The sequence below is a fragment of the Pelodiscus sinensis genome, chromosome 5 (assembly GCF_049634645.1).
Source record: "Pelodiscus sinensis isolate JC-2024 chromosome 5, ASM4963464v1, whole genome shotgun sequence".
Lineage (NCBI taxonomy): Eukaryota > Metazoa > Chordata > Testudines > Trionychidae > Pelodiscus > Pelodiscus sinensis.
Window position 1 is genome coordinate 28,837,117 of NC_134715.1, and position 24,306 is coordinate 28,861,422.

At 40.0% G+C, this 24,306-nt stretch overlaps 1 protein-coding gene across 1 annotated transcript in view; it reads right to left on the minus strand.

The window, feature by feature from the left end:
• Positions 1 to 5,839: 5,839 nt before the first annotated feature.
• Positions 5,840 to 24,306, minus strand: part of COL25A1 (collagen type XXV alpha 1 chain) — a 195,500-nt gene continuing 177,033 nt past the window's right edge. Inside the window, exons 33-37 of the mRNA XM_075929187.1 lie at positions 23,849 to 23,875; positions 22,719 to 22,772; positions 17,827 to 17,913; positions 14,229 to 14,267; positions 5,840 to 11,068 (exon numbers count right to left, since the gene is read on the minus strand). Coding sequence (XP_075785302.1) covers positions 11,033 to 11,068; positions 14,229 to 14,267; positions 17,827 to 17,913; positions 22,719 to 22,772; positions 23,849 to 23,875 — 243 coding nt within the window. The 3' untranslated portion in view covers positions 5,840 to 11,032. The remainder of the gene's footprint in view (positions 11,069 to 14,228; positions 14,268 to 17,826; positions 17,914 to 22,718; positions 22,773 to 23,848; positions 23,876 to 24,306) is intronic.

Below are 24,306 nucleotides of genomic sequence, written 5' to 3' on the forward strand. Positions count from 1 at the left end.
CTGAGGTCAGACAACTATAACAGAGTATGCAACTGTGATAAATATTAGAGTGGGGAAGCAAGTAATTACAGGCGCTAAGAGGCAAAGCCTGGAGCTAGCTAAAGTCGTACAACAGTTACCAGAAAACTGTACACAGGTAGTCCCTGAGTTACGAACACATTGATTTATGACCGTTCATCCTTATGACCAACCTCCCATTAAGCACGTCCCCGAGTTATGAACGCGATCCATGCTTACAAACAGTGCGGTCACATTTAAATGAATGGGGTCCAACTTACAAACAGATCGAGTTACGACCGAGTGCTTGGTACATACTCGTTCATAAGTTGGGGACTATCTGTACATTTGGAAGGCATGCGTGACAAAATGATCAGTTGCAGAGGAACTCAAGGGCTGAGAGAACTGTTGGAAAGATGGTAAGAGTCTGACCTAATGCTAACAAAGCCGTGAGTGGATATGCCAAAAATAATGGCAAAGCCTTATTAGGGATGGCAGCCTGTGCACTCAGGCTGTACTCCGAAGATCCCCCTGCCACTCTGTGCTGCCGCCTTTGTATCAGATGCAGCAGTGCAGGGTGCCAGGCAACAGCTGATTCATGAGGGGAGCCAGTTTAAAAACCAGCTCCCCTTGCAGACCAGCTGCCTGTCATCTCATGCTGCTGCCTCTCATATAGAGGCAGCAGCACGGGGTGGCAGCAGCCTCTATCCCGGGGTGGGTCTGAGCTTTAAATGCAGAGCTGCAGCAGGGGTAGGTCCTAGACCTGGCGGAAGCCAGGACTGAGCTGGGCTGCTGGCCAGCATGCTAAAAAAATTACTGGCAGCAGGGGACGGGAGTATGCCTACAGTCTATACCATTAACCTATAAGCTTTTGCTAATCAGTTAATTGACTATACTATTATATCCTTCACATCAAATGACAAGACTTTGTCGCAAATGAGGAGCTTTGGAATAGTGCAGGACAAGAACCACTTGATGGTTAAATCAAGAGAAGAAAGTGGGGATGGCTAGGCCACATTCTCAGAAAACCATCATCCAGCATAGTCTGTCAAACTCTCACATGGAACCCGCAAGGAAAATGCAAAAGAGGAAGACCTTAGACAACATGGAGAAGACATACTAAGACTGAAGGACAACAACTGGGGTACTCCTGGAGTCAGCTAGAAGTTTTGTCTCAAGACGGTGAAGTGGAGGAGACTTGTAGATGACCTATGCTCCATTCAGAGTACAAGAGTTTAAGAAGAAGAAGAATGATATCTCTAAGCCATATTGGTGAAGACAATCCTGTGCTACAGTGACTTTTGGAAGAGTACCTTAGTGTACTAACTGTGATGCTGACAGATCAGATGCCAGCGCAAGCCAGAATCTCAAGACAATTCACTTGTGTGTGAATATCTAAAAATATTAAGTGTAGTAATACTTTTGAATGTTCACATTACCTTTGCAATGAATTGATATTATTTTATTATAACCTATTGATCGCTATCACATTACATTATGCATACTTAGTCATTGGATAACGCTAGACCAAAATGTTAGTGCTAAATTGAGATGTTTGTGTGAACAGCATTAAAAATAAGCAAAGGTAACTCAGTTACCTATCCCTATTATGTAATAACAGGGCATTGCATTATGTATACCACTATAACTAGCTTGGCTGTTTGCTTTCACCAGCATTGAGTTCACAATGGGAATTTACAGACTTTATCTGCATTCCTCCTTCCCAGCCAGCAAAGAGAGGCCCAGAACCTGTCAACTAGCTTTTTTTGTGCAAAGATATAAAAAATGGATTCAAGGAAAGAACCTTCATCTTTGAACTTCTTGGACATTCACCGGGAAGCATTCCAGATGCAAGAGTGATCCTAAAAGTTATTTTGAGTAGTCCTGAGAGATTACTACTTCTCTGCATCATTTAGGATTTACTAACTTTGACTCACCTGTTAATATATTTTATCTGCTTTAACACTTCATTTCTTTTTCTTGGCTAATAAGCTATTAGCTTAGCAGAAAAATTGATGCCAGCATTGTCTTTGGTGCGAGATTGAGGTCTGCTGAACTGGGGTAACTGCCTTACTATTTGAGATTAGGAATAACTTGAAATACCATTTTTGGTTTTAATAACCTCTTATCTCTTAAATTCAGCTTATCTGTGTGGCAAGACAGGCTGGAGGATGCTAGGGGATTATTTGTGATTATTAGGGGATTATTTGGTAATACTGGTGTAATGATCCAGGGGTACACATTTTGTTACTGAATTGGTGAATTCTAATTATAGAACTACTTCTGGGGGAATTCCACACCAAAAATTAAATTCTGCACACTAGATTTTAAAATTCTGCATATACTTGTGAAAATACCACAATATAATCATGTCAGTTTCAATTATTTTGGTAACTTAGTCAAAATACCTGTCAGCAATATACAGGCAGTCCCTGGGTTACGCACTTATGAACGGGGCTTTTCTCGCCCCGGAGGACACGGGCGGCGGGACCACCCAGATGCGCCGCGGTCCCGCCGCCCACGTCCTCCGGGGCGAGAAAAGCTGCTCCATGTCTCCCTGGTCTGCTGTCCCCCCCCCCCCGACCAGGGAGACGCGGAGCAAAGCCGCGGAGGACCTGGGCGGGGGGACCGTGGCACATCTGGGCGGTCCCCCCACCTGGGTCCTCCACGGCTTTGCTCTGCGTCTCCCTGGTCTGCTGGGGGGGGGGAGGGGCAGCAGACCAGGGAGATGCGGAGGACCCGGGCGGCGGGACCGCGGTGTGTCTCGGTCCCACCGCCTGCGTCTTCCTGGTCTGCTGGGGGGAGGGGGGAATGTGATCTAGTGGCCATAGAACTGGACTGAAAGTCAGAGGAAATGGGGCGAAATCCTGATGCCTTTAAAGTCTCGGACTTCCTGTAGTCAGCCGCTGGTCAGTTTCAGCAGCAGCTGAATCTGGATGCCAGTTCCGACTTACATACAGATTCAACTTAAGAACAAACCTACAGTCCTTATCTTGTATGTAACCCGGGGACTGCCTGTACCTGTGGCAATACAAAGATTCAGAAAACATTTTTTTACTAGATTCCTTGCTAAGTATATTAATACCAATCTTTAAATAATTCATTTTAACCGCAATACAGGAACTTATTCTTTGCACTCCTCAAAAGCAATCAAAGGCTGCAGGGAGTCAGAGAACAGAGTAGCTGAGTGACTGGGAAGTCATTGTGAAGCAGGAGCCTGAGCATGAACCTAGAAACTTGTTGAATGTGGGTGGGAGAAGTATGGAAGATCGTGTTGTTTTGACAGAGGGGAGAGGGGGTACCTTAGAGGAGATGGGAAGCCTCCCTTATGCATCCCCTGGCTGACCGATACTCTCTCCCATTCAGCCAGGTATATCTGTGCCCATCCCTGTTCAAGAGGTCCACATTTGATCCAACAGACTTTTAGTTTAACATCTATGGCATACCAACCCCAATTGCTTCATTCACGCTGCCTGAGGCTGCTAGGAGCAGAAGGGTAATAGAGATGTACCCGTGTTAGTCTGGTCTTGCTGAAACAAAAGACAGGCCTATGCAGCACTTGAAAGACTAACAGGATGGTTTATAGGTGATGATCTGAGGAAGTGGATCTGGCCCACGAAAAGCTCATCACTTATAAACCATCCTCTTAGGCTTTAAAGTGCTGCATAGTCCTGTCTTTTGTTTCAGGAGCAGAAGGGTTATAGTTGTGGAATTCCCTAGACTAGCTCAGATTAGTGACATTTCAGATGGGTAGCCGTGTTAGCCTGTAACTAGAAAAACTTAAACAACAACAAATAGTCTTTCAGCACCTGAGAGACTAACAAAAAACGTAGATGGTATCATGAGCTTTCGTGGACACAGCCCACTTCTTCAGATGAATGGAGTTTAAGGGGTCCAGTTTTCAAATAAATAGCACAGAGAGGGGATTAGGAGAAGAGGAGGAAAAAGAAGGAAAAAAAAGAAATGGGTTGTGTCCACGAAAGCTCATAATACCTTCTACATTTTTGTTAGTCTCTCAAGTGCTGCAAGACTATTTGTTGTTTTTTAATTTTTCTTTCAGATTTCTGAACTTGTCTTAACATGTGCTCAATAACTTGTGATAGAAGCACACTCCAAAAGAGAATAGTACAAGAACACCTACAACCTATGTCATCCCCAACTACTCACCCATTCTACTTCTGCAAATAAAATGGGCACTCTTACTGTTAGACAGATCCTGCCAACTGCTCCCAGAGGGAATGAGGTGTGCACATGTTCTTGCTTTCAAAAGTATAGGCTGCTTAGCAGGTCATTCATAACAGCATTATTGGAAGAGCAGAGATGAGCACACAAGGATTAGAGGTCTGGGCTCAGCTCTGCCTTACACAGTACTTCCTGTGTAACAGTGGGCAAGTCACTTAACCAACATGTGCCAAATTACCCTAATCTGTGAAATGGAGCAGTATTATTTTTTTAACTCCCTGTAGGAGTATGAAGTGTCACTCAGTTCTTTGTAAACTCAAGTCTCTGTTCTCAATCTAATTGAGACTAAAAACCATGACCTCACCCCTCAGCCCTGTATGAAGTTCCCTGAGCCAACCAGGGATTCTGGTGAAGAAAGCAAAATGAGAAGGAGTTTGGGTTTTCTAAAAACATCTGGAAAGTTATCTCAGCCACTTTGAGTCGTTTCCTGCATATACACACACATTGCATTGTTCCTTATGTGTACAGTCAGCCACCTCACCGCACTCTACTCTGCCTGGTGCAATTTCTGAATGTTCATAATTCAGTCAGATCGAACCAACTGCTGCCAGAACATGACTCTACCTCACTGAGGACACGTCTTTCCATGCAAAACTGCAACTTTCAAACAACTGTTTCATTTACAGGGCTGTTAAGAATAGGATCCAAAATGTTATAAAGTGGAAATGAATCTTGTTCAGTCACCTATCCCTCCAAGGGTTGAAATGTTTTTGCTAAAACCTTTCACAACCAAAAGTAATCCTTTAGGAAGAGGAGAAGCCTAGAAAATCTCCAAACCCCAAACCCTCCAAAAGCATGGTCTTACACAGCTCAGCCTGGCCAAGAACAGGCCTCTAGAGCTGAAACCTCTTCCAACTTTAACTGCTGTGATTCTGCTGCTCCAGCTACAATATCTGCATAACAAAACTGCAGCTGTTTCACCACAGACCATATCATGCTCTCCTGTTTATGGTGTGCCATAAACAACCTAATGGGAGACTGTTTCTTAACCTTTTCAGGTTGGCATCCCTTTATTCTAACTCAAATTTTTGGTAACCCCCTAAATCAGTGATATTCAGTCGGATCTCAGTGGTTCAGGAGCCAAATTAGTGATCAACATTCTGCAAAAGAGCCAGTAATGTAAATTCATTGTTTCAGTTACTGTAGGCACTGTTAATCACAGTGATTTAATATGATGTGCTGCAAGGAGCCACAGGAGACGCATTAGAAAACAGCTTGAAAACCACAGTATTACTGTCCTAAATTTTTTGTAAAGGTCAAAACCTATAACGTATAAACCCATATAATTCACTTGTGTTTTGAGAGAGTGACAGGGAGTGTTTTATCTTGTAAACTAAAGTTATGGGAGAACAAGATTTTTGGTTTGGATTGTAATACATTTTTCAACACCTCATGGCTCCCCGTGGGTGCTGACCCCCAGTTAGGAAACATTGATATAAGGGGAGTTGTAGCTGATATGACTATTAACTGGAAGAAGCAGCAGTGTATTTCACACAGCAATTAGTCACAACATAGTACATGCAGCTTTTAATCCAGACACTAGCACACATTTTTGCATCAACACTGAGAACTTTATAACTATGGAAATCAGCATCAATGATTGGATTAATATTTTAATAATTACACACTTTTTACATTATGAAAATAAGTCATAAATAGTGTAAAAATAATTCTGAAGATCAACTTCTCGCAAGCTAGGACAAAAAAACCAAAGTACAAAACTCAAAAACAATATTAAAAAAATGAAAACCAAGGAGAAACTTTCAAAACAAATCCAAAACCATGCTGTTTGATCTGGTTCACAATAAAGTAGAAATAACACATTAAAATGGATTAAACATTGCAAATATTTACACTACTGGGCAAAACAGGTTTTGTGCCATTATTTACAGTGACAAGACACTCCAAATAGTTGTAGCAGAACTGATCACATGAGACTGACCTAATGTTTTCCCAAAAGCAGTGTAACTCTTGCCAAATTACTTTTCATTGCATTTTCATCTCCTCTACTGTACTTACAAGAGACCATTTGCAATACAAAAATAACTGCACTTATAGATGAAAAAAGTAAAAAATACAAATAAAAATATATAATATATCGCAAAGAAAAAAAAGTCAGATACATACATCTTTTACAAATGGTACTAGGCTGCATGATATTATATTTTCCCAAACATGTACAATAATATAAGAATATTCACATAAATGTTAACAATATGTAAAACATTCTTCTACAAACCAACCTCTTCAATAATACTTCAGTGTGCAAGTATCAATGGTATCTGGGAAATTCATATCATTTCTTGGTTAAACAAATAAAACACTAAAGGTCCTAGGTTGGATAAGGCCCCCTGTTCTCCAAAGAAAGACAATTGTTTCTAAGCAGCATTAAATTGACATATTTAAAATTACAAAACAAACAGCACTCCAGAAGATTATTTTTAACATGATACTCCCCAAAAGAAATGGAATCTATGTATTAATTCTATCAGAAATGAAGGTGGCAGGCACTTGTTTGCAACATCATTTAATGAAGCCAACCACCATGTAAAATACTTCAACAACAGAAGGCTTAAGAGAATCTTTGTTTTCACATTACTGTAACATTGATTCATAAAAAGCAAGTTGCCATAGGAAAGAAACCAGTCAGATGATAGGGCTTATCATTTTAAAAGGCCAAGGAAAATGAATCAGTATTCACAACCTCTGCTGGGACTCTTTGTAAAGATCTGCATTTCTGTGAGATACCTTTTTTTTTCCTGTTGTGAAAACCAAGGTAACTGTAAACCTTGGGTAAAATGTAAAAATACAGATTTACAAATATGTATGTATGATGAACAAGTAGTTGAGGTAAGAAAGTTTGAAAGAAAATGTCAACTTCTGCATGTCCTGTAAGACCTTCTACACTTTCAGAAAAGCGAGATCATTCCTGACCCCAGTCCCACCGAAACCAATGGAATTTCTCTAATGAACACCCAGCTTTTCTATAGCACGTGTAATTAGTAGATCTCAAAATACTTTACAAAGGAGATCAGAGGTATCATTATCCCCATTTTACACCTGGAGAAACTGAGGCACTGAGTGACGTGACTTGATCAGCATGGCAGTGGCGCAGCTGGGAACATAATCCATGGATAAGACCCTGGCATGAGTCAACAGAACAATTCCCATTCACTTTAAAGGCATCAGGATTTCGCCCCATTTCCTCTGACTTTCAGTCCAGTTCTATGGCCACTAGATCACACTGCCTTAAGAAATTTAGGACTATTTGCATGAGGCAGGGTTGTAATATTTTCTAGTGTCCTCATCAGAGAATACATACACAGCAGTACTTAAGCTGTGTGTATTCAATATTATCAAGACTATTTTCAGTTTTCCACACTGCACATAGCACAGTCTCTGGAGGACAAGCCATTTTTAAACTATTGGAGCATGTATACTCCTTTTTATGGATGCAGACATGCTGATTTGACCTCTTTCAAACTTTTCCACAGCACTTCTATGGTATATAGGGAAAATACATATAAACAGCTGGATGCACAGAGTCATTCTGACTCACTAGAGATTGTCAGACAATGACATCAAAATCACCAATAAATTTAAAAAAATATATTCAAAGAAAAATAAGTTATCAATATTGTGAATGAATGTTTCATGCTTTACTTTGTAAAAAATGAGGTTTCAAAGCACCCTGTAAGAAAATTCTTCCCCCTCCCTCCCCATCTAGCTTATGAAAATGAAGACAGAAGGCCACTGTTCAATGTGGCTGCAATACACTTAAGTTAAAGATACATAAGAAGATTGGTACCAAATACTAAAAGTCTTAAACGGAGGCACAAGAAATAATCACAAAACAAAGTTTGGGATACAGAATGCAAATTTATGTCCTCTACACATTTTTAGAGCTGAAAAGATTGGTAGATGAACCACTGTTTCTGCATATTTGCAAAATTAAACAAAGAAAATGGTATCTAGTGAAGGAATGCCACTAAAAGTGTAATCATAAAACAGATGGTTCAAACCAAAGTTGCACTGCCAAAGAAACAAAAAAGAAATAATAGCACCAAAAACAATTGTCTTTAAACTGAGCAAATATATTGTAAGTCTTCAGAGGGTGCTTTTCATTATGAAATATTAACCTGAGATGCTTTGTCTTTGCTACATATTAACCTTTTCTAGTTGCTGTTTAGCTTCCATGCTAGTTAACACGCTGTAGGCACCTTTTCAATACCACTTAGTATGTATACCTTATTGTTCTAACCTGGCTGTTGGATTGATAACACTGTATGTCTACTGATGAGACCCCATTTTCAATGGAATGATCCTTTCCTGACATTAGCCAAAATCCAAGACACCCATTAATTGACAGCAGAAGCATTGTTATGTGTTCTATGGGCACAGTGTGAGTGAATGTAGCATGCTTACAACAGAGCTGAATTCTGCCCTGTGTTTTAGTTACCAAATACCATCAATGGAACGATTTGTACTATGATATTTCAACAAAAGTATAGGAACTAAGGCTCATGTTTTTCTTGTTTACAAAATAGGATTTTTAAAGTTGATGTTAAATCAGTTACAGAAAAAAATACGGGGGTGAGAAGGGACAACACACATTTGATAGTACCCTAACTGATAATTCCTTACAATGACTTGTTTTCATGGGCAAGTCCAAGTTTTTGTTATCATATGCAGCATGCTAATACTAGAGTAACCTTCACTTATTCTGCAACCATAGAATGTTATGAAGAACCTGGACCTATCCTGATTTTTTCACTAAAACTAGCTGATTCCATACTGCTATTCTCTTTTATCTTAACATATTTATGCAATTTAGCTAACCGGGCAAATTTTCTCATTAGAAGTTAGGAATTTATCACACTGCACCAGACAATAGATTTACAAGTCCAATAACTTACTTCTGTGGCTTTCCAAAAGTTGGTGTGCCACAGAAAGATGCTATGGATTCCAGTCTCTAGGTGTATAAGTAACCTACCCAGAATGTGTCAGAAGTACTCTCTCCTGTTTAGAGGACAGCCTTCATATTTTCCAAGAAACAGAATAAAATAGGAAGGTGGCAGGGTAGAATGCAGCTGCTTCTGCCTTGATCCTGTAATCCTCTAGTCTTCATGGGTCAAACTTCCACTGAAGTCATTACGGTAATGGGCAGACTTACAACAGTATGTAATAGGCTTGTGCAAGAGTTGCAGGATCAGGCTGCTGGTGGTTGTTAGCACTGTAGAATAAAACATCCATTTCCAACCCAGCATCACTAGGCTATTTAAAAGACAACTGCACCAGTAAGCAGACTTTCTGTAGGAAATTAAGATGGAGACCTATGTAAGACGTCAGCTTTTATATAATTAAAAAATTAATAACTTTCTCCTTGAAAAGCTATTTTACTGACATGGTGTTGATAGACTGAAATGCCAATCACAATCTTATGCAGAATGAAAGAAAGGCCTACAGTATAAGCTCCAGTGACTGGAGATTTTAATGTGGTAGTAACCATCCCCTTGAGAGTGAAATGAGGAGGGGTGCCCACTTCTAGATAATATACAAATTCACTGAGTAGCAAATTATGTATATTTCCAGGAATGGCAGGGTACCCACACATGGATGAAGAAATATTCTTTTCCTACAGCTCTGTTTTTGGACTGCCTATAAAAATGAACTCTCCAAAATGTATATTTAACAGCTTATGATCATCTCAGTATGCACACTTATTTGAATAGATCTAAAAAGAATTTGCATCTGCCAAACACGAAACTGTTTCATGCAAATTAATTTCTTAATCTGACAACAAATGCACCTTATGAAGACTCAAAACTGCAACTGAAACAAATTCTCAGGAAGGTTCAGACTACAAAATTAATGTTTCCAGTAATCAAAATGAAGTGAAACAAAATAGTTTCAGCTTCTCTTGTGTACTAGTCACTTAATCAGAAATGGAAATACAATTATAACTTATACTGTATTGTGACGACCATCCCATGATAATGATTTGGGCTCACTTCTTTTTTACAGTCTTGGCAACCATGTTTAACAAAATCATTGCAATTGCAGAAAAAGAACCATATAAATAAATCAGCCCATGAAAGTAAAATGAAATAACTTTTTTCCAACTTAAAGACTTCAAAGACTAATAACAGATAATACTGAAATCAGAGGAATACATGTTGTGAAGTTATTTCTTTCAAAGCCTGTTTGCCAAAACAAATCTGAAAGAGGCTACTGAAATGAAACTTTTGCAAGTTTTGAAAGCTAATGTTAATTGCGTTTCATTTCCCCCCAGAAGATGTAAGGTTGTGTAATTTATTTGGATAATCCAAAACTCACACACACAGATCCCGTCAGTTTCATTAGTCCATAGAAGAGTGTTCTCAGACATTCCCATTGCCAAGAATGCTTTCCTTTAGCAATCCAAAAATACAATATGTGGGGCACATATTGTGTCAATCCTTGAATCAGGCTGAGAAGCTTCTAATCTCAAACGGGGCCTGCTGTCAAATGATCCACTTGGCATCTTTGTAACCTTTTCAAACTGCCCCAAGAGGAAGTTGGGTTTCTCCTTCAAACTTCTTTCTAAGCAGCTGACTGCACTTGACATCTAAACCCATCAATCTTGAATGTCTTCGTGACTGTGAGCAGTGCAAGAAAACGGATGCAGATCAACAGGCGTGACCCTTTTTGAGCAGGGTGGGGTGTCACATGACCCACAAATCTGGAAGCCGTCCACCTGCGGTTGGAACTGCATTCCCCAAAAATTCAAGACCTTTTTCTAATCTCCTCTGCCTTATCTCTTTTTGGCAATAAGCCACGGTGTGACTCCCTTGAGATAACAAAAGGAAACAATTCAGAAGTTTGGATCAAAGGTCACAGTGAGCTGCCGTTTAGTATGTGGAGTGATCACACAACAAGCAGGTTTGGCACACAATTCATGCTTTTTTTTTTAAAGTCTGTACAAGCAGGGATGGTGGCATGAATCAGTGAGGATGTTTAAGATGAACATGGAAGCAAAGTCAGTAAATTCCAATGGCAGTTGGTACAGTACAATTCATAGCATTTAGCTCATATTTGGTCACAATTTCATGTAAACTAGTTCATGGCACTCATTGTCCATGCAAGTCCACAAGCCAAAAATAAGAAAACTTGCAGAAAAACTAAATCTCCATGATTGTATCTCTATAGATATCTCTATAGAGAGACTAATCTTTATTTTTGTGGGCTTTTCCTTCAGTTATATAGACTGCCTAACTGCAGATATATGTGAAGAAAATGTACACGTGGACTACTGCAAACAAGTGGAAGCAGCTACATGTAAACATATCTCAGACTTGTAAAATAAAATTTCTGTTTTCAACTATAAATACAAAAAGTGGAGCATTATACACAACTTCATGCTTCTATGGTTAGATTCATCACTGCAAAGACACAAAAAGAGATACATTGGCCACGTTAGTAATCTATTAGCCAAACGTTTATCGAAGTGCATAAATATAGGGCTGATCCCCAAACATCTTTCATTCTCTTAGCCACAAATGTGCTTCCAAAATGCCTATAGTTATTTTTTTTAAAAAAGCTATTGTCCAGCAAGTAAAGCTATTACTTTGTTGTATCTATAGGAACAAAGCTGAGCATCTTGAAAACATGTGTATTTAGCAGCATGTTGTACGGATGTGAGACATGGTGATAACAAAAGCTTTGAAGAGAAGGATATTGGCTTTCGAGAGGAATTGTTATACAAAGATTCTGAGACTAGGATGGATGCAGAAGGTCACCAACGAGGAATTATATAGGAAGATACAGCCGAAAGAGAACCTACTGCAGAAGGTGATACCATGGAAGTTACAGCTATTCGGGCATATCTGCAGAATGAACAATGAGCGAAAAGTTAAGACCCTGGTATTCAGCATTTTGGATGGTCCGAATAGGAGAGGCAGACCCCACAGAGAATGGGTAGATGATATAGTAGATTGGTGTGGAGCTAGTCTACAGAAACTAAGCCACTTCGCACTGGACAGGGAAAGATGGAAGGAAATAGTAAGGGACTCACTGGACACCAGCGGGCATTGAGCCCTTGGTGATTGTTGATGACGACGATGATGATGATATTTCAAAAGCTGATCCTGGAAAATGATGATCACATAGTGGAGTCTGGCTAACCATGAAAACAGGTGGATATTTTATTTGAAAATATCAGCTAGTGGGTGGAGTTGTGGGTCAGGCAGTGAGTAGCCCTCAAGCCAGGAAGCAGGAATGCTGTCAGCTACAGGTATACAAACTAGCAACAGATGCCAGGGATGAAGTTTACCCAGCTAAGCCATAAAGACCACTCACAGGGCAGCAGCATATTGTGGCAGGTTGTACTGAGTTGCCTTACCTAATAGAGTAGTCCCAAGCCAGCTGCTGCAGAGCATAGTTAGCTTTATATGCAAACCCTAAACAATGTATAGGTTAGACTGAAATTAAAAATTCCACTTCTAAGCTGGGATAACATGCATTTGGAAATGTAGCTGAATTTGTAGAGTTAGAGCCTGTCTTCACTTCAGGCTGGATCAATGGGCAGCAAACAATCCAGCAGGATCGATTATCGACTGCCGAACGCTCTCCTGTTGACTTTAGTACTCCACCAGAATGAGACATGCAGGCGGAGTTGACAGGAGAGCATCAGCTGTCAACTTAGTGCAGTGAAGCAGATCTAAGACCTACATTATTTACATAGCTGAAGCTGCATGATTTAGGTCAGCAGTCTGTGGGAGTGTAAACAAGGCCTCAGTCAGAACACCTGCAGCTTCCCCTGAACTACTGCCTCCTTTGACAAGAGAGGCACTATTTCACTGGTGGCTTTCAAAACAGGCAAAGCAACTCAGGAGCTGTTGTAGTACTTGAAGCTATTTGTTACTCATCTTTGAAGATGAGCAGATCTAAAATTAATGGTGGTGCTTACCCAGCTACCTGTCTTGTTGCTAGAGGTAAACAAGAGTCACTGTTGGCTTCCCATGATAATAAGCATTGTCTGTCTTCTCAAAAGAGGTCAGTATATCTGCCTATAATTCCTTAGGTAACTGGCAACTGAAGTAGGGATGCACATGACATCCGTGATTCTTAGTTTCCCAGAAAGAATTATTCAGAGACACTGGCTAGAAAGTTATAGATATTTGTGACAGACAAATATCTATAACAAAGTAATAGCTTTACTTTTCCAGATCTTTTCCATCACCTTCAAACTCGCTCTTGCTTTCACTATTCACTATTTTACTTTCACTATTTCCTTCTTACAGACTAGATTATAAATCATGTTGCTCCCCCCTGAAGTCAAATGAGAGATTTTCTAACCCCAACCAGGAGTTCACACTTGGTTTATTCTTTCAAATGAATTCAAGCATCAGTATTCAGAGAGGAATAAACATCCTTTCATTGATACATTTGCTCCGAATTCTGATGTTTTGGAATCTAGCACTGTCAGAGTTCTACTCTTAAATAGCAGAAATCTTTACCAAAGTAACAATGTTACTGCTGTAAATCAGCTACAAGCGCTAATAAAATACAACTGCAGCACTTCTGGAGGGTTTGGAAAAAGGCAAACAGGAAGCAAGATGCACTGTCCCTTTGGAGATCCAGAAAAGTCAAAGCTCATAGGTCAATATGAACATTTCGGTAAGACTGCCATGCCATTGATGGGCAGGTCTGATACAGTCTCCCAGGTCAAAAGCAGGGCCTGAAGGAGATATTGTGCCTTCCCAGCAACTCAGGCACCAACTTTTTTTTTTTATATATAGGGCATAGATCAGATGCCGTTAGAAACTCTACACAGTACAAATTCATCATGCAAATAATATTCAAGGAGAGGTTATAACTTGGGCTGCAGTGTATTCCAAAGATCTGTAAGCTATTCTTACTGACATCAGAATGTGTGAAGTCAAAAGGGTTCTCTTCTGCCAAAGAAAAGGGACAATGCCTATGTGCAGAAATGATTTGGAACGTCTTACCTTTTGCCAGCAGCCTGGCATTGGTAATCCATCTGGCCCCTGTTCCAAGGAGAAAGACAAAAAGTGCATAGTTGAGCCTGACAGTGTATCTGATGAAACAATGAGGCCTTCTTAGCCCACGACTAGTTCCCACTTTCTAACTATAATTCTGTCACTTAATATGAGGGAAATTCTAACATCCAATGGAGACTGAGGGTATGTCTAGACTACATGGCTTCGTCGACAGAGCCATATAAACTAGTTTATCTGACATAGTCAATGAAGTGGGGATTTAAACAATCCTCGCTTCATTAAAATAAAAATGGCCACTGCACCGTGCCGATGATCAGCTGATACAGCACAGCACGGCAGTCTAGACGCAGATCGGTTGACAAGGGAAGCCTTTGTTGACCGCTCTCTTATGCCTCGGATCAGCTGATTGTCAGCACAGTGTGGTGGCCATTTTTATTTTAACGAAGCGGGGATTATTTAAAGATACATAGTCAATGAAGTGGGGATTATTTAAATCCCTGCTTCATTGACTATGTCGGATAAACTAGTTTACATGGTTCCGTCGATAGAGCCACGTTGTCTAGACATACCCCGAGTGTGCTCACACTGAGCGCATACAACCCCCTCACTCCAAAATATTCAAATCCCAACTACAGTGTGCCTAGTCCAGGTCAGAACTTTAAATCACAACTGCTGATTTTTTGCTGCCATGCAACATATCAGAGTCAAATCAGCTGAGCTGGATTCATTGTCTGCATAACGCTATGCTATTATTCTAGTGTAAAGAATCTCTTATTTATAAGTCATGGATATTTAGCCATAGCTCCATCAGCAATAGCATATCATTTGTTGTTTTTGAGGTCCTGGTACAAAGTTAATCCACTGATAGGATATTTATGTCCAAACTACACATGGGAATATTTTCATATACATTAATTGTCACCTTTATAAAATTAAAACTAAATGACTGAACCTACTCATGCTGAAATTGGTGGGATAAGTTTCCCTGAGAGCAGGCCATTAAGGTAGAAGCTGATTGTTTTGAAGCTACTTTTTGTTACTTGAACTGCGCTAGTTACTACAGCACTTTAATACATTCCCTGCACTTTAATATATTCCTGATTTACACTGGTGTAGAGAATCAATCTTGTAATGTGATGAGTGCACAGAGTTGAGAGCTGACGGACTGTAAATGAGAGGAGAATCTTAGATGCCAACCATTTATAAGGTTAAGGGTACTACTGTTTTTTACTTGGATTTCTTATCTGTTAACAGTTCTGAGAAACAGAGTTTGTGTGTTTTGAGTGTTTTTCCCCCACTACTTTCTGTTAAGAACAGCCTGTTTTCTAGACAAGAAACTGTTTGTTTAAAAGCTTATTCTGATAACTGCCTATATAGCTTACCAATAGCACAACATTTTTTCATAGCAACGGTGTAATGATTCTCTAGATATAAATGATATGACAGGTTGAACCTCTCTAAGTCCAGCACTCTCGGGACCAGGTCGGTGCGAACCAGAGAATTTCCTGACTATGGGAGGTCAATATTGTCTAGCAGCATTGCCAACACTTCCACTGCTGACTGAGCTCTTAGATGACATTTAGGGGTAAATTAGAGTCAAATAATAGCACAGAACACTGAGAGCCAGGACTGGTGGCTGTAAACAAACTTTATGGGGCCATCAGAAACTTGACCACACTCATAAGCAGACATCTGGCTAACTAAAATCATGCCAGACCACGGATGTTGCCAGACCACGGATGAGTGCCGGACTGGAGAGGTTCAACCTGTACAAAGACAAACACATTTTTTTAATTATGAAGGCATGCTTGAGTACCCTCAACAAAATATGAGATAAAGTTATCATTATTCAGAAGCAAACAAAATAGAACATGGACTATGTACTTCAGATTAAAATTCCATTGACAATTTAGATTAGAAACTTTATACTTGATATACAACCTACTTCATTTTAACATTCATCTTCAGAGAATCGTGCTTTGCTAACAAACAATATCAGAACATGCAGACCAAATTTAACTGCCAACAATTGAAAACACCTATATTGAACCTTTCAGAAATGTGAATGTACTGTTCAATTTTAATTGGAAAAAATAAAATATACTTAGATTAAAAAAAAAAAATCTGTGTTGCCAGATTGGTACAAGGGAGAGGATCAACAAATAGACTTTTAGTATAGGGGGGAACTTGAATTCATGCTAACACAGAGTGGGGGAATATTGTGTGTATTTCAGGGAGGTAAGTTCCAAAGGAAAGACCATTAAATTGAAAACGTTAAATAAGGAAGACAGGGTTTGGGCTGCAGACCATTATCTTCTTATAAAGCTCAGATAAGTTTTACATTTCAAATTAAAAGACTATTCTGATCTATAAGCCCGGTCCCCAAAACTTTGTTCACAGGACCTGATCCTGCAGATTTTACTCATATCTTAGCTTTTTTGCAAAGCTCTATGATTTAACTTTGACAGTGGGTTATTTATCTCATTCTCTGCATAAATGTAATTTTGGCTCACTCCTGGAAAAAAAGATGCACTCACAACTCCCATTGTTTTCAGCTGGAGTCAAGTGTGCAGAACAGTTTTGGGTGTAGGTTAGGGTGAAACACATTCCTATGCAGACAATCAGCACTACTTAGGCTGTGGGACAAATAATGTTTGTTCCTGGTACTGGCTTTCTGCACAGAAGTGTATTTCATTCTTAGTGAGCAAGGCAAAAGGCACGTGTGTGGGGCGGGAAACAAACAGTGCTGAGGGAAAAATTACGTTGGAAGAACATGTGACGTGGGAGCAAAATGCTGGATGTTAGGTTCCAGGTATTGACAGAATGTGTCTTCTGGATACAGTTATGATTGCTGAAGCAGCTGATTTGTTCATGCACATGCATGTATTAGGTGGATAATGTAAAGTCTGCTCAGAAAAACACCACTTTACACGAAGAACAACGGACTACATACAAAGGAATCGCATGCAGGGTTGGTAGGAAAGAGAAATACTGTACCAATTGGCAAGGGGCATCCAGCCCATCCAGGCCTGGCTGGCCTGGCTCCCCTTTTTCCCCCTTAATTCCACGGAATCCCTGTTTGTAAAGATTAACTTGCAACGTTACTGACAAAGAAGTGTCTTTGATATTTGATTCAGCTGGAGCAAACAACAGTAATAATAATAGAGACCAAGAGGAGCAAGCTTACAGCACCAGTGATTAAAACCTGTGTGGCAATGATCCAGGTACAATCTCAGCTTAGCTTTTAAATGGCTCGCCTGTAAAAAAAAAAAGAACTATGCAGCAGAACAGGTTCCCAATTTGTATAAAACATTGGCAGATAAGCACAAGTTGCCAAAATGTCTACCCAGCATGTTCCATGAAAAATATTCCATAAGTGAGATTCATTTTTAAGATCTTCATACTGGTAATTTAAACCAAATTAGGAGGACAAACATAGTCCAGGCAGTAATTTGCAGACTAGGAGATGAAGCGCTTTGAATAATACCAGGTTATACTACCACTGTTGCTTGCTCCTCTCCCCTCATTGTAACCCATTATAATCTACAGCAGGAGGAGCGATTTCTAATACATGAGTGAGACATACCAACGGGCAAGGTGCATCTAATCCAGGGGCACCCTGTTCTCCTTTCTCCCCTTTAGGCCCCTTTTTGCCTTTCTTTCCCTTTTCCCCCTGTGGACACAATGGTTTGGATAAAACAGATGTTTCATTCTTTTGGGTAAAAAAAATATAAATGAAAGAGACTGGTTTAAAAGATGAGGGTTTTTTTTGCCAGTGGAGGGCTGAAAGGACACTTACCACTGTGTTCTGGTTTGGATGGCACATAATGTAGAGAAATAAATGATATGATCATAAGCAAGAAATGCATCAGTTGGCATTATTGAGCTTTTGTATTAATGTCAGTGTGGTGAAATATTTGAATCCTAAAGCAGGATTTGAAATTATAGGCTGACTTCCTGATTCAAATTGTGGACAAGGACAGAAATGGCAAGCGGAATGTGTTCCTTTCTTTGGGAGCTACGGAGGAAGTAGAATTTCCAGTCTGAGGTGTCTTTGGAACAACTAAACAGATCAATTTAATTTCTGTCAATGGGTGACCAGAGGGAAAAATAGTGGGAACAACTGATTCCCAGTGTGACTTAGTGGTGATTATGTCCCAACATGTCTTATATTGAATGGATCTCACATGCATCAGTCCCAGTACCAAATCTGCCATCAGTTACTCCTATGCATATCCACTGAAATCAATGGGATGGCACGGATACTGCTCTGAACACAATTTGGCCCTTCATTTCAAATCCTGCTAAAGGGCTCAGAAGATCCAAACTGCTTGATATTGAGGTGCTATGAAATTTTCCAGCAATCCCTTCTCAATTCAGAAACTAATCATAAGTGCTAATGGCTATGTTCATTTAAATTTTGCATTCAATACATGATTTCCAAATACCTCTTTACTCCTTTGAATAGGTGACTGAGTTTGCTTTTTAAAACAAGCAAGCGATTAAGATTTCTGAAAGACAAGTTTACAGCCAATTTCACAGCTTTTGATAAACCACAGAAATGAGACACGGAAAAAATAATCTTCTTTTTCCCAATTGGGCAGCTCTGAAAAGGTGACTCCACTCAAGCAGTATGTGATTTTTGGAAAGTCAATTTTGTAACTGATTTCACACCAGTTGATCACAATGGTAAATGAGTTTCAGGCTCACTTGCAGTTTAATCAAACCAAAACTGCTTCTATAAAAAAAAATAAAAGGAGAGGAGGGCATCAGGTACATTACAAAGAAATAGGAAAATATTGAAAGGAAAATTAGTATGATGCTGGAGAACAACCAAGGAAGGGATTTCAAGGTTGTGGCTATGAAAGGATTTGATTTGTAAGGAAAAGGATAAAAAAAGACAGATGGAATTGTAAGGAAAGAAGGTAAAAGGAGAAGGAAAGAATGCACCTTTGGAAAGGCAGACTTACTTAGGATGAAGAATAGTAAATGGACTTTCAACCAGTTTCACACCAAACACAAAGATTAAATACATTTAGAAAAGGATTTTTTTTTTTACAAAAATTGATTACATTTAAGAATCAAACTGTCTTACTGTAATGCATTTACACAAGGGAAAGCACAACAGACATGAAATACTACAGTATACCGTACCATTCAAATGAAAACAGGAGTTTTCCACAAATAGATATGCTGTATTTATGATATCATGTGAACAGAATGCCTCATCTATCTTTCCTGTGTGCCAGAAAGCATTCTTCCATCAATCCAACTGTGTCTACAAAGGATTAGATCAGCACCCTTGATGCTTGGGGAATGTGTGTGTGTGTGTGGATTTTTCACACGCCTGCACACCAAAACTATATCACTCTACGTGTTAAATGTAAACCAAGCCTCAGTCTGTTTTAACTCACTGAGCCGCCTACTAATTCTTCAGTGAACTGGGTAGGATAAGAAAACATGGGGGATAGTTTCTTTTCCCTAACCTGCCAGTCCCCAGTCTCCTGAATTTCATGCAAATTTCAAGGGATCTCAAGAAGTCAAGGAGTATTGGTGTGAATGTCCCTTGTGTCACTACTGCTCTCCAGCACAGATGGATGCTGGGAAGCACAGCTCCTGCAGCAACCATATTTCAAGAGAATCTTCTATATGCCCTGATTCTGGACTATTTCCTCAGCATCTGCAGGCTCCTACTTTTCCTGGGCACAGATTCCCCTCAGCACACAGAAAGGAGCATGAGACTCTTGGGTGTGGTCTATACTAGACCAGGCAGGTCGGCTTAAGGTATGCCATCCAGCTATGCAAAATGCACAGCTGGATTTGGCTTATCTTAAGCTGAGCCATTGTTTACATTGCAGGAGGCCAAAGGGAGCACATACTTCCCTTACCCCTCAAAGAATGAGGCGTATAAGACATCCACGGGTGCTGCCCTCAGTGTTTGATTTGGGGCGTCTACATTAGGCCCACTAAATTGAATGTTAGAAGATCGACCTCCGGCGGGTTGATCTCTGTAGTGTAGACAATCCCTTAGAGTGAAGTCCTGTGGGATTCCAGACTTCCCCCTCTCCTCCAACATCAGTGAGTCTCACTTTGTAAGATGGAACCTTAACCTGGGTCCAGAAAAATCAATCTCTGTCCTTCTTTTTAATAGTTAATGTTTTACCTTTTAAAAAGGTGGGCTTTAAAAATGAAATGGTAAATTATTGGCCTCTATATTTAGTGGGATTTTTAAAACCCATTTTAATGACTCAAAATACTACATTATTTAAGAGTAGACTTTTGAAAATTCATTTTTTTGATTAATACAATTTTTAAAACAAACAGACAAGAAACCCCAATCAAACTAACACAAAAAAATCAAGCCACTTTTAAAAACCTATTTCTTGAGAAGCGCTCCTAGGATATTACCTTGTCTGTCAACTTACAGCTTTGAGCAAACACGTTTTTACAGCCAAGTTATGCAGAAATTAAGGTGCAAACACTCACTCGCTTTTACGATAGCAGAGCTAGTGAGTACCTGTAGGAGAAACTATCAGTCTACGACTTAATCCAGAACCAAGGGGCTGCAGATTTATGTACTGCCTAACATTACCTGAAAGGAGCACATGCATGAAAGAGGAGATGTCACTGGTTGCTAAAAATGCCATGTTTTTTATGCTTCAAATTTCTGCAATGAGCCTCAGATTTTTGGTGAAGAAATGTAATAACCTGAATCTCTGAGACATCAGCCTAGCAGTCAGTAGCAGTCAGCACTATTTAAAGTGACGCCATCCAAACAAAAAAATCATGATTTAGTCAGTGTAAGCTGGCAGAACTAAATTGAAATCAGTGCAGCTAATTTACACTAAGGATCTGGTCTCACTTCACTGACTTTTCCCCCCTTACCTCAACTACTCCAGCTGAGAAAAAAAGTTACAATGGGTGAGAGTGAGAGTCCTGAGTAAAAAATGAATTGGATAAAATTAGCCTCTTTTGTTCTGATCTTGGAACAATGGCAAACAAATAATGATTTCCTCACATCCATTTTCCAAAAAAATCAGATTTTTTTTGAGCAGGAGAGGGGTTACATTTCTTTAGGTCTATGACTCAGCTGTGCGTGAACATCACGTTCTGGCTGTTTGCTCGGAAAGTTGTGCTAATGAGGGATGGGTTGGGCAGATAAGTTACAGGATATTGCTTCCTCTTGCCAAGAAATAGCAGATCTTTAGGCTTTGTGGGTACATGTACCATTAGAAGCAGAATCAGTGTTGCAGAGCTAAGATGTTTTCTAGTATAATTTATTTCCAAGATGTACATACCTTCTATTTCTTTGAACACAAGAAGTAAAAAAATGCAAAAACACGCCCCCCTCAGATGAGATACCACTGAGAAGCACCTGTCTTGGGCCTCTTTCTCTTGGAATGTCATTGTATAATATATATTGCTCCTCCTTCCTATCTCAGCCCCTGAGTTTTCTGGGAAATCCCTTACCTAGGATCACATGGTTTTTCCAAAGGTGGCCTGTCCTCCCTGCTCTACTCTACAACACAAAGGAACTCTAAAAACAAAATTCCATCAGAAAGAAGAGAGCTTTAACCTATACAATCCTCTTTAAAAAGGTGCAGGTGCAGTACTGCACAAATCCCTTTCTACGGAGAGTTTAATCCTCCTGAATGCTTATCCCTCAATGTCTCGTAACAGGCAGGATATTAGCCCTGTTGCCATAACAGTATTGTCTCTGTCCCCTGACTGGTAAGATGCACGGGCACTTTTGAAGCAAATACTCATCATACATGTAGTATTTATATTCTTCCCCAGAGTCACATTCTGGCCCTAAAAATTTAAATCGCTTTTCATTGTGCTTACTATTTGCATATTACTCAATTTGGGCTGTGAAATGAGGCTAGTTAATTTTACTTATGGTTTTCATGCACTAGAGAAATATTGCATTATTTGGTTTACAAATACTACAGAGAAGAGCTTTAACCCATACAAGTTGATTACAAATAATGAAGATAAGTCTCTTAATTGTAAAGTGTGTACATTTTGTAAATAATTCCTAGAATTATAATGAACCAGATCCTCAGCTGGTATAAATCTAGACCCACTGGAGTCATGGGGGCTGCAATGATTTATACCAAATGAGGCCTTGAGCCAGTGTTCTCTCCCCAAAAAATTCTCACATCAGTGGCACGTGCACTGGGAATCACAGAGTGACAAGGACTTTCATTAAGCATGGTATGGATACCAGAAAAGGAGCCTGATCCTAGGGTGAGAGTGAACAAACCCTTCCCCTGCGATCAAGGCAAGTGTTGGATTACTGATTCTGCAGGGAGATTTTGGTTCTCCTCTCTGATGACTCCATCTACAAATACATGCAACCTGACTTTTGGCGCACCACAGGAAGAAAGATCAGGTTTAATGGACAGAGAATAGGCTTGGGACAGCAAAAGGGACTGGGCTGAGGAATCAAGCAGCAGATAATAGCACTGAGGTCACCTTTTCTCCCTTTTCGCCTAGATCACCCTTTTCTCCTCGAGGACCAGGGAAACCCTATAAAAAATGAACAAAGATATCTATTGGCTTCTCTGTCAGTGTAGGTTAGGTTTCAAAATACTGCTGGGAAATGAATACAGAAAAGAATACTGCAGTGCATGCTCTTTTTTAAGAACTTGTTTCATATTGAACAAGCTCATTTCCCAGCATTCTCCTATTGTTGGACATACTCAGTGAAGAGGGTTGCTGCAGTTTGGTGCCTTTGACAGCAGGAAAGGTGGGAATGGGATGAGAGTAGGGATGGCAATAGGCTCTGACCCGCATGCGGTAAGAAATCCTAAATTGTGAAAAATGCCTCATCTGTAAAGTTGTGGGATTATTACTTTTTTAATAGGGATAAAGTTATTCAACCAAATGTTAGTGGCTCCTTGTTCTGCTCCTAGTAAGTGGCAGTAGTTAGAGTCTGATCCTGCAAACCCTTATTACCTGGTGTAGTAGATACTACTGTGATTAGTGCCCGGCAGGTCAATGGGACTATTTTGGGTAGTAAAACCGTGCTTTGTAGGCTGTACTTTCTCAAAATGCAGTCTGTCCCTCTGACCTCTCTTTATCATATGCAAACGACAGCAAAGCAGTGTTTAGTATGTTCTCTGCATGGTCAGCATTGGGGTTGCCAGATGGTTTCACAAAAAATACCGATTCCCCCCCACAAAAAAAAGGCCAGGAAAAAATTCTGTTGAGGAAAAAAAAAAAAAACAGGCACAGGAAAAGTTGTTGAGAAAAAAAAAGGGGGGCCGAAATGCAGCCAAGTACCCTTTAATTCCCAGGCCACTCCCCTCTCTCTCCATCCCAGCCAACTCGAGCTCCACCGCATATCCCAAGTGGCCTTCCGTCGGGTGCCCAAGCTGGGCCTTGGGAAAAACAAAAAAATACCAGACATTTTTGGGGTCTGGTATTTTCTGAATTTTGTTACAAGACGGAAGGCGCAAATACTGGGCTATCTGGTTCAATACTGGCCGCCTGGCAACCCTAGCTCAGCATGCACAGAAAATGGGAAATAAAAATTGTACTGCACCGAATAAAGGAATTATTTACCTACCATTTTGAGTAAATTGGTCATAAATTTTACTTACATCAAGGCCAGGCTCGCCATCTTTGCCCTGCCAAAGAACGATATAAACTATATTAACATCCCTAAGCTTCGGGACTATGTGATTCTTATCTGCTAATGATGCCTACGAAGGCTATCTTAATATGCAAACACTTGCCTTCTGCCTACAGGAGAGCAACAGCATTCTTTCTGTTCTGTAGCAACACACATTTCTAGGAGTTACACAAATAGCATTGCCATTAGTGAAGCAACTTTCTGTCAGCGTTTAACATTTCCCCGGCCTCCAGGAGCTGATAACTTGACTGTAAAAATTTGCTGTAGGTTGAAGCTTATTGCACAAGTTGCAGGAGCAAGTTAAAGCAAAGCAATCGCTAGGATTTCACCAGTTTCACTTCACCACAGGGGAGGAAAAGGTGATGGTTTTACTTATGAAAGTGGCCAGCAAATAAGCATACACTGAAAACTAATACTCACCCAGTA